Genomic DNA, 15,434 nt, shown 5'->3' with positions numbered 1-15,434 from the left:
CGCGATTTGGAATCGTGAAGTGAGGTGGGGTTTATTTTAGGGTTTCTGGTTTAATCATTCTGCGGCGCTTGGTTGAACCGTCTCAGGTTTAACCGCCGCAAACTCGTAAAAAACCGCTAATAATTGAAAATAACCCCCGCAAATCGCACAAAAACTGCGGCGGCTGGCTTAACCGCCTGAACAAGCGCCTCAATTACTCATTTTGCGGCGGTTTTTGCGTAACCGCCGCAAAATGCCCGCCGCTAAGTGTCCGTTTTGTTGTAGTGATCACAGAGACCCTATAGGAAGTGATGGAACAATTTTGGGGAATTCACAATGGTTATGGCTGGAGAGAGAGCTGAAGGGTCCATCAACAGCCATTACCATAATTGGATCTTCTATTCAAGTAAGGGTTTAGTTATCAAAATATCAAATATCAATTTTTGTAACGGCTGAGTGTAATCAGTATGTTAAGCTCGTATGGTAAGTTCCACTTGCGGTATTCGCCTTGTATGCTCGGGTTAAATACCAGTATATTCTGAGATTTGGCAACATTATCAACTGTTGCACTAGTATTCTTGATGTTATATATGTCTAAACAACAAAATTTTATAAGTTTTTGCTACATTATCAACTATTACACTTGTTTTCTTGATGCTATATATGTCTAAACAACAAAATCCTTTTCTTCCACTAGGTGGGGCTTGGCCATATAGATAAAAAAATGCTATAATTGAATTAAGTTCAATGATAGACTATTTAAATCTAAATCTTTCTTAATGGGTTGACCTATAATTTTTCTAACACGTGGGCTATCCTCGACCTGGTCCACCCTCCTTTATAAATGCTTTACAACTCATCTCCACACATGCTTAAACCACCATAGATGAGGCGCTAGCTTTGTGTGTATATGTGTGTAAATTTGACTGAAAATGTAAAAAAAAAAATGGTAGTTATAATGCACCATCTAGTGGTTTTTAGCATTTTAATAGCTTTTGAGGTTTTTCCCTTATGAAAGTCTTGCCAAAATTCAGTTTTCTGCTCGAATTGCTGTACTTCAGAAAATTGAGACATGATCCTCTTTTTTTATGGACATAACATGAAACTGTTTCTATATTCTTGTTTTAGTTTTATTCATCATGTGAATAGTTTCAGTACCTTAGGCATTAGGCAGTTACGTGATTCACACCCGAGAATTCCAATTATTCAACGTTTGAAATAGTGATGGATCTGGAGATTTTAGTCTATCAGAGGAATCAATAATATAATGGAATAGTAGTACAATGACTTGTGTTATGACTGAGTTATGTTCACTAATTCTTGAAGACTTGTTGGGGCAAATTCTTAATATGTTGCTACTCTGATTTGATTGTGTTGGTCTGTTTTGCATGCACGTTTATAAGTTTGATCAATCTACATATCATCAGGTTATATCAAATCTTTCAGCAACCATTCGCCCTTTGTTTGCACTTGAACAACTTTAGAAATGTCAATTGTTGAGATAAGAAGAGCATTGCTTGCTGCAACTATGTTTTCTGTATTCAAGGCTGTCAGTGAGATTATTCTTCAGGACTGCTGGGAATTGGATAATAGTATGTTCTGTTTGCAACTATTTGTAGGTAATGTCATCTTCTACCATACTCTAAACTTGTACCATACTTTTCTTGTTTCATATATGTACTTCTATGAGAAATGTTAAATGCGTAAGAAATAAGGGGCTATCTTGACCTTCAAGCAGTGGCTTGCCTCATCAAGGTTATGTTAGAAATTTGTACACTCCCGAGTTATTCCTTAAATTTTCTGAAAGTACCCACAATACATGTAAGATTTCTTGTGGTTTTAATTTAACTCTGAAATGACCTTTACCCTTTGACAGTTACCGTGAATGAGGGCTTAATTCACAAGGTATCTCCATTTAAGTTAGTTGTAGTACTCCATATTTGGTTCATCATTAAATGAACTGATCTTACTTTTTCTCTCGCATTGACATAGTTTGCTTATGTTACTGAATGTCATCAGAATTTAGCAGCATGCATTTTGATGACACATAAATTTTAAGTGCTAAACTCTTCAACTTGCACTTTGAGAATGGAGCCAAACCCCTGTAACTTTTGATATTTGGGAAACATATTTATATTTACTAGGAGAGAAGGGGAAAGTAGGACATTCGGAATGAGACGTATTTAATGTTGCTCATTTTTCCTTGAAATATAAAAATCTCAGATTAGTTCTTAATATTTCAGGGGATCTGTCATTTTTGGCAGCTATGGATCCTATTTCTGGCGGTCTAAAACCCCAACATAGGGGTTTACAAAGCCATTGCATCATTGACTTTTAGCGGCAATAGTAAACGCCACAAAATATGGCTGCTAAAAGATGATGATTTTTCCCGGCAATAAATGGTGTCTTTACCGGCGCCCGGTATAAGCGCCGGTAAAGCCTTTACCGACTCGCGATACACCGGCGAAGTAGTTTTTGCCGGTAAACGTTATTGCGGCCATTTTTATTGCCGCTAAAGTCAGTATTTATTGCCGGCAAAAGGCATTTCTGTTGTAGTGAGAAAGAGATCACCTTTTCAAATTAATAGCAGATAGCAAGGTAAAAATGACTTTTAGTGTATATATATTCTAGTTTTGTTTTCTTCAATTTACGGGCCCGTTTGGTACGCTGTATAGTATAAGGCCTGATACTATTAGGCCTGATAAAAATTTAATAATATACAACGTTTAGTGAGACATCGTATAACTTCTCGTATTGTTTAACTTAATACAATCCTACATTTGGTGAAGTGATGGATAATAATGGATAGTATAAAAAATAAATATATGTACAAAAATACCCTTTATTAATAAAAGTAATTCTTTTAGTTTATTGAATTAACTTTTCAGAAAATAAATAGTAAAATTTTTAGAAAACATTTACGGTATACTATATAGCATTTTATAGTACAAAAATTTCAAAGTCATACCAAAAGTTTACGGTATATTATGTAACATATTTTTGATGTCTAGCAAGTCTCATACAAAAACTTCAAACAACGTAATTATATAAAAAATAAGTAAGAACTGTTCATTTTTAGTGCACCATATATATAATAGCCAAACTTATTACTCCATAATAAAATATTAAGTTCTAGTGGAAAAAAACATCAAGTAACATCAAATTATAATAATAGAAAACGTGATCAAATTCCTTCATCTACTAACTGTTATAACTTTTAACTGCATAATAAAATTTTGTAACTCCAAATTGCAATGCCCTTAGCTATCTTCTATATATCTATGTAAAGCTCACTTGAGCTATAAATATTAAATTCATTTAACAATGAAGTTGAACAAATATCCATTCAACGTTTAATATAATGTAAGTTTTGAAACTCTCCAATCTTTTTGTTTTTTTATGTTACACATGCTAGCATTTAAACAATGAAGTTGAACAAATTTCTATTCAACTTTTAGTATAATGTAACCTTTGAATCTCCATTTCAAAAAAAAAAAAATTGAATCTCTCTAATTTATTTGTGTTTTTTACGTTACACATGCTAATATAATGTCACTCTTGAAAAGAATACATATACCTTCTATAATTGAAAAATATATATAATAATTGCATGCCAATCTTTCTTAGTGCAAATTTGAATACATATTGTTATTGAAAGTGCAAATTCCCTTCAACTAATGAAAATATGTCATCTTTATATTCACCAATTCATTTTCCCAATTTCAATTAATACTATCAGTTATAAATAAGGATCAGTTTCATTTTAACATTTTTTATGAGCCATTAATCATTCATCCTCTTATTTAAAATTAGTGAGACCTTCCATATTCTTCAATGCTTAATCTTCAAGTATAAATACACCTCATCTGTTTGAGTTTTATGCAACTTTCATTCAACCCCCATCTTGGGTGCTACATGTATTTCTTTTGTTATTTGTTTTCATATCTTGCTTTGGTAAGGTCCTATTTGTCCTTTTATGGTTTCTTCTTTGTTCTCTCACCTACTTTGATATTTTTATGCTCGAGTTAAGTAATTATACCGATGAGTTACTGAGGTCACTCTCAGGTTTCAATGGCCTTACCTCCCTTTGGCTTTACGCTGGCGATGTAGACCTGACATCCTTCCCGGTGGGAACATTGTCTTCTCTTCGGACTCTGCGGATATATAGTTCCGAGGTATTGAAGGAATTACCAAATGAACTCTTCAAGAACCTCAACAATTTGGACCATCTGCAAATCGTTTATTGTAGGAAGCTGGAGTCTTTACCAGAGCAAGGGTGGGAAGGTCTCCGCTCCCTTCGAACTCTGCAGATTTGGGATTGTGGTGAATTGAAATCCTTGCCGGATGGTGTTCGACACCTCACTTCACTCCAGCTTTTGAGTATTGCGTTCTGCCCAGCATTAGCCGAGAGGTGTAAAGAGGGAACAGGGGAGGATTGGGACAAGATAGCGCACGTTCCCAATTTGATTTGAGTGGGTGTGCTCTATATTCATGCTGTATGTTGTTTGTTTAGTATGATTAGATTGAAATTTGATGATGTATATTGCTCTGTCACAACTCATTGATTTGTTGAAACTTGAATTAAACTTAATGAATGTTGCCGCAAATTTTTCTTTATTTTTATCAATAATGTAGCTGGTTTGGAGTTGGCTATAAATACTTTGGGGGAGTTGTGTGAGTTCACTAGCTTGGTTCTGCAGGCAATTCTACTGGTTCAAATGTGTGGCAAATTACTATATTAATACATTTTTGTAACATGTTTAGGAATTTATTTGTGTGTCACTTGCTAAGGATGATTCAGTGGATTAGTGGTTAACTAGCTTCTGTATATTGTAACCTTTATCTACTGCTTCAGTACTCAAAAGAACCCTTCTTATGGGGGGCTTCAAAAGGCAGAACCAACCAAGAGAGCAAGATGATGCACCTGGGAGAAGCTTTCAGCCATAAAAGTAATCTGTCAAATTGAGCTTGCTCTCGATGAATGAAATGCTGAGAGGGTTGATCTTTTCTACTTCTCATGGTTTGTCCAGTATTGTCAAATTTAGTGCTTCAAGAAGAATTCCTTCATGAAATTCAATTGTAAGAGAGAATTCCACAGTTCCCTTGAAGACCTTGCAGATATTGCTCCTGAATATGAAGATGATGAGTTCCTCACTGTAACACCAGATTCTAATTCCATGGACCACCATTCAGGCACAGATGATAGTTAGTTCAAAAGATAAATTATTTTCCATGTTCTTTTTATTTATTTATTTTCTACTACAAGGTGGGATGTTTAGTATATATATCAACTGCAAAAGTAGTGGTGATTTAGAACCACAAGTTTAGGAGTAACTTTTGTTGTCAGTTAAATTGAAGTGGTGTTTTGGAGCATAAAAATCCTCTCTATAAGACTCTGATTGCTTCTCTCAGCCTAGTTTGAGAGGTAGTAATAAATACTGTACAAGCTCAGGAGCAAAGAAGGGAAATAAGGATTGATTAGTCATGATGAAAAGGATGTGGAAAAGGCCTGCAGAAACAAAGAAAACCAGCAATGACAGCAAGCTTAAGTTACATGGATTTCTCATGTATTAAATTTCCTGAAACTGGAAAAGATCATCTCCAAGGTGACCAATAGACAAAAAAATTGTAGTTGGCATTTCAACAGATGTGAAACTAATCATGGATGCTTTCTCAGTACCTGGAATCAGCCAAACATGTTGAGTGTGAATCGGGACAAAATTGTAATGAAGCTACTTTATTTGTTGATGTTGATAAAAAAAAAATGGCAATTTCAAAATTTCCACTTGTTTTTAGAACCAAAGGTGGGCGGGGGGGAAAGAAAATAACAAAAAAAAAGAACACATAATAGAAAAGTCTACAATATAATCCATAAAAAACTATAATATTGCTCAATACCAAAGGCATTGATCATGCTCATTCACGTAGGAACGCTATAAGCCTAAAGTCTACAATATAATCCATAAAAAACTATAATATTGCTCAATACCAAAGGCATTGATCATGCTCATTCACGTAGGAACGCTATAAGCCTAAAGTCTGTAACGGGTAACTACCGTTAGCGTTAAGAACCAATCCATCTCTTGAAGAGTAGTGTGCAAAGTGTTGTTGCTACATCAAGCACTAAAGCAGAGTATTGTGCTATCACTCATATTACATGCGCGCTCTTGCGGTTGAAGCACTTAATTGAGGAGTTGAAATTTTGTGTGATTAATTCTATGGGCTTAGTATGTGACAATCAGTCAGCTTTGTACCTTACTTCTAATTCGGTTTTTTATGAACTAACGAAGCATATTAAGTTGATTGTCTCTATATTAGAGAGAAGAATATTCTTTGTGGTACTATCAAGATTTCTTCTGTTTGCACTAAAGATTAACTGACTGATGTTTTTACCAAGTCTTTAGGAGAGTCCGAGCAAAAAATGTACATGTCACAGACTTGATGCATACGATTTATATGCTCCAACTTAAGGGGGGAGTGCTAAGATATGTTGTAAAGGATAATGTTTGTTGTTACAGAAATGCAATTCACGAATCAAAACAAAACTGTTGATTGGTGAATGCTTTCCTATAATTACGCAACTGAATTGTGATTTTCGTCAAACAACCAATGAAGGTTAAGATTTTTTCCTCTTTCACGTTAGCTGCATAGAAAATCGGGAACACGATTTACAAAGCTTCTGAACGTGCGTTTGGTGGCTATCCAAACAAATATTGAATAATTAACAACTCTATTCTTACAATACGTTGACAAGATCTGTCGTATTGAATAAAAGTACAAGTAAATAAAGAGTAAATTAAGTAAACACGGAGTAAATATATTTGCTATATTCCTTTAAAAAAAATTGCTATATTTTATCTTTATTACTTTAATTAGGATTATATAGAGATTATATCTTTTCCTTATAGGCTTAATAGCTCTTTTGGTCCCTCACTTATCACGATTTTTCACGTTTGGTCCCCTAATTAAAAAATTAGCCCTTTAGGTCCTCCACATTGCTTAATTTTTTGCAAAAATGATCCCTATTTGGGACTAAAACGGCAAAAGTGTGTAAATGTGAGGGACTAATTTTACTAATTTTTTTAAGGGATCAAATATGCAAAATATGCAAAATCGTGAATTATATCCCTAAACTTATGGGGCTTAAAAACATATTGTACTCTTTCATAGTTTCATCCATCAGAATATTTCATTCAACTTTATGTAATAAACATTTTTCTTGAGAGTAAAAAAATTTCACTTTGAATTTTTTGGATTTTTTTGCTACACTGATATTTAATCCTATAAAAAACATTTAATTCAATTAAAATAAAAAAGAATATAACCATTCCTACGATATGATCTTACATGGTATTGAATGATTTGTTTCCTGTCTCAGGAGGAGTCTGAGCCTCAGAAAGAGTAGGTGTCTTTATTTATTGTATTTAGTGGATGTTTTAATATTTATAAACTTAAAATTAGTTATGGACAGAAACTGGTAAATGTCACAATCAATCAATATCAATATATAATATCAATCAATATCAATATATATTAGAAAATAACAACTTCTAGCATGACGTGTCGCTCTCACAGGCCAAGTTAGTGACGTGTCGCTCCCAGATTAATTCTCACCTAATATTTTACATGTAAGCTCTTTCTCCTTGGCCCCACTTGCCACATGTGCCCTGCTTTTTCCTTACCTTATTTCTCCTTAATAAAAAAAATACATTTTTAAATTTTAGATTTGATTAGGATTTAGGTTTTTTATTTCTTGATTTTATCTTAATTTATTTTTGATTTATTTTTAGAGTATTAATTAATTATTAAGGTATTTTTATTGAATTTTCGTATTTTTAATTAATTCCGAATTTTATGAGTTTTTATTGTGATTTGCTAAATTTTGATAGTTTTTATCTATATTTATTTAGTACATTTTTTAATTTTAGAATTGATTAGGATTTATGTTGTTTATTTCTGGATTTTATCTTAATTTATATTATTATTTATTTTTGGAGTATTAATTAATTTTTATGGTATTTTTATTGAATTTTTGGATTTTTAATTAATTCCGGATTTTATGAGTTTTTATTGTGATTTGCTAGATTTTGATAGTTTTTATCTATATTTATTTAGTACATTTTTAAATTTTAGATTTGATTAGGATTTATATTGTTTATTTCATGATTTTATCTTAATATAAAATCTGTGATAAGTGATTTAAATCAATAATACATCCCATCAGCAAAAACCCTCTTAAAACCCTGCCTACCTCCACCATCTCCTTCATGGAATTCATCTCCTCCATGCAATTCTCATCCCATCTCTCCACTGAACGGAACCACCCCACAAAATCGTCTCATCTCTCCACGGAACCACTTTGCCATCGACTTGCAATCGCATCCCTCCGATTTGCTGCCTTAGACTGATTCGGAAGGTTGCAGATGGAGTGCAGATGGAGGTTTCAAATTATTTTCTTCCTTTGCTTGCATAATATGTTATGGTTTTTTTCAATTTTATTTTACTTTACCTTTAACTTTCATTCACTCATGTTTGACTTCAAGGTCAATTTCGTTCATCACTTGCCATGCTAATTTCAAATTCTTTTCTTCAGGTTTTTTTTTTATAGATATTCCACCAAAAGAGATTCTTTGGAAGACATGGATGGTGAGTCCATTTTATATTCTATATGGAATTTTACAATATTTTGATTTGTTTTTTATGTTTTCTGATTCTCCTTTGTATGTGATTCTATTTTATTCGTTTTTCTTAATTTGCATCTAAAATTTGTATCATATGTTATAGGAGGTGAAACATTGATCTGTGTATGTTTTGATTAACCTAATCATTGTCAGTGAAGTGGATTGAGGGAGTGAAAGAATTGAGGGGAGAGAAAGGAGAAGTTGTAGATTTTTTTGCTTGCAACTTTTTTATTTGGTAATTTTTTTCTTTTTGCCTGCTTCTTGCACCGAGGAAATTAATTATTATTGTTGGTGCTTGCCGTTACAACTACAGAACTACATATCATGGATGAGATTTAACTGCTTATCTTTGTTCGCTCAAGCTATACTATTGAGGTTAGGCTTTTAAAACTGGTGCTATCCTTTCTAATATGCTAAACGCCTAAACCAATGTTCTAACAATAAATTGATTTCCTTGGCTTCCCTGGAAACATTTGACATGAATTTATCCGTAGGTACAGAACGACAATGAGGTGCATACATCTTTCTGACTACACTCTCTGATTCTCACTGACGATGAAACATGATTGATGACTCAAGATCTTATCTTGCTCTCATTTCAAGTAAGCCACGAAACATGTGAGACAAGTACTCATGAAGGTTTTTCTCAGTCCATTATATGTATATATTCACCAGATAAGAGATAGAGATGTGTGTTTGGTGTTGCACTATTGTGATGCATATATAGTTTTACTGACTTAGTTCATCAATTCTACATCTATCTATCATCATTACATATATTAAAAGTCACTTTTCGAAGGCAATATTAGATTTTATAATTAATCATTGTTCTACTATGGTTCAATTAATCAAACTTTAGTGTGATTGGAAGTCTTGCTTGCATGAGTGTGTAATTATCACATTACGATTTAGTATCAGCATATGTTTTTGATTTGGTTATTGTACTTTCAACAACAGTGCTACATAAAGCAAAGAGTTGTTTTAGCCGCTCAACAAATATAATGGGTCTAAAATTTATAGAGGGGTTTTCTTCCATTCATCTTCTTTAGTAGCATGTGATTAGTTTCCCCTTACAAATAGATCTGATTGGTTATGGAAACCACTGTAAGGCCATAGCCAAAAAGTGGCTTCAATTCATTCTTTGGCTTTCATATTTGTCTGCAAATTTGATTGCTATCTTTGCACTATCATAGCTAGATTGATGTTGCACATATTGCTATTATGTTTGGTGGTCTTTAGTCTATCCTACTCTAACATGTCTATCAATCTCACTTCATGAGTTCTTGATTTTCTGTTACTTAGAATGCAGATACGGCTGGAAGCTGCTGATTTGGAAGCAAGTTTGATTTGAATTAGCATGAGTTCATATTAATTCATGTTAAAGTTGGACAACAATCAGGAATAGCACCTAGGATTGCTGCTGATTTGGAAGCAAGTTTCATTTGATTTTTTAATTAGAAATAAATATTTTAATGATTTAAATTCAAAATGTGATACCTTCTTACTTTATGAAGTGTTTTTTTATGCCAAAGAACAGACTCTGGTTGCAGTGAAAACAAAATTTGCATATGATGTTAGGTACTGTGTGGAATTTGTGAGTGTGTTTGTGGATAATTTATAAGAAAAGCGGTGGTGATAATGAGGTAGAGAAATCTGAGAGAGATTTTGATGTAAATGGAGATTTTTCTTTCTTATGAGATTGGACTTTTAATCCTTATTCACACCATTCGAAATTTCCATTATTAATACTATTATTTTTGACACTTATGTCACTGACAAATAATAATTAGGTTCTGATGTAATGTATATTCTTTGTAATGGAGAATTAAGTAGTTGTTTTTAAGAGTCTTTTATATATAATTCAGATGCAAACAGTATGCACCCAGCTATCACTTGAGCACTAGAGCAAGTAAAGGGAGCATACTACGACTGCTTTACTATTCTGAATTTTTTATCGCATAAATGCTCCGGTAAGTACAACAAGCTCAAAAGCAGAATAGTATGATGAAACTACTAGATATTATTAATGAACCAAACCTTTCAGTTCCAAACTGTTAAGACCTTCGCTAGAAATTTGTTCTAAAGTACGCCCATTAGTACTACTATAAGAGCAAAGCAACATGCTTCTTATATTGAGAGATAGACAAAAGCAGAGGTTGCCTTAGTAAGCTTTCTCACCTAGATCAACAGAAAAAGCAACTGAAACTCGATCGATGAAAGTTGGAATGGCAAGGTTTACTCTTAAAGTCTTCGGCAGGAGGAGGATACAAGAGATCGACCTTGAAGCAAGCAAGGTATGGTGGGTGTCATCATCTTCATCGATATTACCCACCAGATAGACTTGAGAAAAGACTTTCAGGCATCCTGAGAGTAAGGAGAAGCTGGATCTAGATGTATTAGAAAGAGCCTAAAAGCTTTTATATATAGGAAGAATATTTTACATGAAAATACTTCTACATAAAAATAAATGTTAATAAGATTTCATCGGAATTTTTTTTTTGTTACAAGAAAAACATAATATAATATAGTTTGATGTTAATTTTTTACTACATAATAATATAGTCCACTTTAATTTTTTTGTACAAATTATTATAGGAGTTAAATTCTCCTACGGGAAGAAATATATTTTAACAAGAAAGTACCTTCATTAAGTATTAATTAATGTATCAAATACAATAACAAATTTCGCGGTACATTCTTTTTTTTCTAAGATTAAAATGTGTTATGAATGCTTTATTGGTGATTCTTCATATCTATAATTTGTGTTATTGTCTCTAGGCTCATGAAGAATGTGAAACGACTTCATGTTGATATGGGTCAAACATAATTTATTTTATTGTGTAAAAAATGAACTCGCATAATCACGTACATAAAGAATCTTTTCTCTTTTTTCATTGTAGATTAAATCACCTATTGTTTATTAGCCATCATTAAACCACATCCCCTAATATGTTTTGCATAATTTGAGATTTGGTTAACCAATTTTTTTATTAGTTATTCAATTGTACGAAGTTCAATATATGCAACAAGGGTTTTAATTTAAGACTTTTTGTCCACTTTGCTCATCATTTCATACTCTTCTATTTCATCCGTTGTTTATTATATTTTTAATGATCAAGGTATTAATTGACCTATCAAATATAATAGATGTATTCCCCGTGCAACGCGCGGGTAAAAAACACTAGTATATTAGAAAAGAAGAACTCTCATCAGGCTGATTTAATGACGTGTCATTCTCACGTTAATTCTCAGTGACGTGTCATTCCCACGTTAATTCTCATAAAATAAATTTCACGTGTCATTCTCAGGTTAATTCTCATAAAAAAGTACATTTTTAAATTTTAGATTTGATTAGGATTTAGGTTGTTTATTTCTTAATTTTATCATAATTTTTTTGATTTGTGTTATCTATGGTTTGAATTAATTTTTTGAATAGGTAACTGGATTTAAATTTAAGGCATTTATAAAAATAATCACATGTTGACAAAAAATATGAAGAAAAATACAACAAGTTATCCAAGCACATGTTGACCTTTTTAAATTTTAGATTTGATTAGAATTTAAGTTGTTTATTTCTTATTTTTTCTTGGGTTTTTTATTTTATTTTGAGAGTATTAATTAGTTTTTATCCTATTTTTATTGAATTTTCGGATTTTTATTTAATTCAGGATTTTATGAGTTTTTATTGTGTTTTGATAGATTTTGGTAGTTTTCATCTATCTTTAATTAGTACCTTTTTAAATTTTAGATTTGATTAGGATTTAGGTTGTTTATTTCTTGATTTTATCTTGGATCTTTTTTTTTTATATTTATTTTGAAGTTATTAATTAATATTTATGGTGTCTTTATTGAATTTTCGGATTTTTATTTAATTTATGATTTTATAAGTTTTTATTATGATTTGCTAGATTTTGATAGTTTTTATCTATCTTTAATTAGGACTTTTTTAAATTTTAGATTTGATTAGGATTTAGATTGTTTATTTCTTGATTTTTTCTTAATTTGTCTTTTTTTTAAATATTAATTCCAGGAAAAAGGAGATGATCTGGTGCTGAGGGTCCACAGAGCTACCATGGACACGCAGAGATTTGATGGTTGCCAGGTGAATTTGGCAGAGTTTCTCATTAGCTGCGGACTGCAGTTGTTTATATATTGTTTCCATTTATCACCTAAGATAAGTGTGTTTACTTATATTTTCAAACTCATGTAAGGATGTATCAGAAGGGGAAATTAATCAGGGACTGCTAGGTTAGTTAGATGTTATTATAGTAGTTACTTAGTACTAGGACGAGATGAGCTATAAATAGAGGGAAATCAAATTAGAGGAACATGTTATGTACCATTATATATCTCTCATTAAGTATGTCCTTTGGTATATGAAAATATTGCTAAAGTATGGTATTGAACATATTTTAAGCACAAGAGAAAGTTCTTCGTGCAACGCATAGATAAAAAGTGATTGTTTGAACTCATAGGTCGAAATCTAATTCCTATGAGTTGTAAATAAAAAATCAATATGATGTCAATACTTTTTTCATAACTTTTTGAAAGTTTTAAAAAGAAATAAATATAAAGGCATGATAATTTGATGATTAAAATGTGTCGTGCGGAGATTAGAAAACATTAATACATATATAGTGTATTTTTGTTTAAGTTAAGCTATAGGGTTAAGAGTTCCCACGGGGATGAACATTTTACATGAAAATTCATGTAAAATTAACAGAAAAATAAATTTTAATAAGATGGTGTATTTTACAATTTAACTTCATATTAAACATGTTGTACATAATCTTTCAATAAAAAATGTTCTACATAATAATATAGTCTATTTTTATTTTATTTTGTTCAAATTACAGGGTAAAAAACTCATACGGGAAAGAATATTTTAGCATGGAAATGCTTTAATGTCAAATATAATAAGAAAATTACATTTCATATATGATTTAAGTAAATTGTTCATAGTATTTCTAATGACTTTAGGAGTAAATATACATAAAAATTATGTGAGATTTCACGAGGTCTGTGGTTTTTCATTTGTGTTGTGGAGTTGTTTTATTAAATAATTATCTTTGTTAGTTTTTTAATTCCATCAGGTAAGAATCTCAACAAATATTGTTTTTAGCATGTCAAATTCGTATAAACCAAGATATTGATCCATGCCTCAAACACAAGAGCAAATTTCACTGTAAAAACACTAGAAATATTTGTTATGGAGATGCACACAATTTTTTACTACTTATCCTTATAAAACCTAAAAGCGGCTGTTGTTTGTATTTGCGTATAATTTTCAATTGATATGTTTTAATTTTAAACTACTATAATGCTACCTACGTGAGATTTTATTTTATATAAAAAGTACCATTATATTTTTTATACAATCATTATATTATAAACTAATTGATTGATATTATTTTAATAGAAAAAATTAATAATTGGATTTAGTGAGCTTTGATTAGCCTTTTGGTGTTCTAATCATCTTTTGTTATATATTTAATTCTCCTTTTGCTTTCAAAAAAAAAAGTATGACATTAGTTTATTATATAACTTCCGTGTGAGGGGTTCTTTAAATTTTTCAAAAAAAAAGAAAAGTACGAGGAATAAAAAAAATTAATACATATGTACTATAAAATTATGACCTAAATTATTAGTGCTAACAAATTAGAGTTGCTAGATCTCACAGGGAGGAACATTTTATATGTAAAATGAAAATTTGTACGAGTTAAAAAAAATAAAAATTCATTTTTTCTATAACTTAAGTGTAATTTTTATAATTTAAACAATAATTATATATTTATGTATTGTTACATATCTAAAACACAAAAGCATTACCCTTTATGCAAACGAGTATACATCTTCACAAACAAAATTCAATTATACCTCACATATGCAAAACTTAAAGCTTTTGGCTTATTAAGTTATGTCTTTTTCAAAATCTTTATATTATTTAATTCAGTGTATGCTTACAGAACACTAAAATTGAGTGTCTGAATTTGTGCTCTTTAAATATCTACATCTTTATTATGATTGTTTTTACATTCTTAGCATCTAAAATATTTTATATTTTAAAATATTAATTGATGTATTAAATACAATAAACAAATTTCCCGTGCAATGCGCGGGTATAAAACACTAGTTAATTTAGTTATGTAAAAAATATATTCCCTTCTGGCAAATAATATATTCTCATAGTTATTTTAAATTCGGCTTAAAAAATACTAAAAAAACTTGTGATGATAGTCAAATATAAAATCAAATTGATCATTGAATGGTGAAATTAGAAACTGAAATTAATCAATAATCAATTTTACCCACGAGGGTGACTTAGTTGACATCACTAAGTGTGTGAGAAAAGCTGTCAAATCGAGCCTCGAATAATGCACCCAGAAGAGGGATGAAGTTCTTTAAATGTGACTAATTAAATCCTGATTGAAATAGTCGGCATTCAAAGAGTGACCAAATAACGGGTAGTTTAAAAAAAATCAAATATCATTTTAAGAGCACACATGAAAGATACTGGCATACTAATCAGTGATCACCAAATCCTATGGGTTCCTCTCAAAGCACCATCATCATCCATTCATGGATTTCGTAATAGACTTAAAAATTTGTGGCATACTAATCAGTATGTGTGCACTTTTTTTTCCAGTATTCAGCAGATATCTTCTCTAGACATCTTCCCTTCAGTCTTTTGTCTTTATTTTGCAGTAGCTGTACTGATCTTACCATATTGCTGAATAGAAATTAGAAAGTAGCAGCAAAAGGAAGACACATATA

At 31.3% G+C, this 15,434-nt stretch overlaps 1 protein-coding gene across 1 annotated transcript; it reads left to right on the top strand.

Moving 5' to 3' along the window:
- The first annotated feature begins 3,881 nt into the window (after positions 1-3,881).
- On the top strand, positions 3,882-4,596 carry LOC130733356 (putative disease resistance protein RGA1). The gene has a single exon (XM_057585505.1). It carries the CDS (start codon positions 3,996-3,998, stop codon positions 4,449-4,451), a length of 456 nt encoding a protein of 151 aa, XP_057441488.1. The 5' UTR covers positions 3,882-3,995; the 3' UTR covers positions 4,452-4,596.
- Positions 4,597-15,434: the final 10,838 nt, after the last annotated feature.

The sequence above is a fragment of the Lotus japonicus genome, chromosome 1 (genome assembly GCF_012489685.1).
Source record: "Lotus japonicus ecotype B-129 chromosome 1, LjGifu_v1.2".
Taxonomy (NCBI): Eukaryota; Viridiplantae; Streptophyta; class Magnoliopsida; order Fabales; family Fabaceae; genus Lotus; species Lotus japonicus.
The sequence above is the reverse complement of the archived record's forward strand: the minus strand, read 5'-3'. Positions and strand labels throughout refer to the sequence as shown.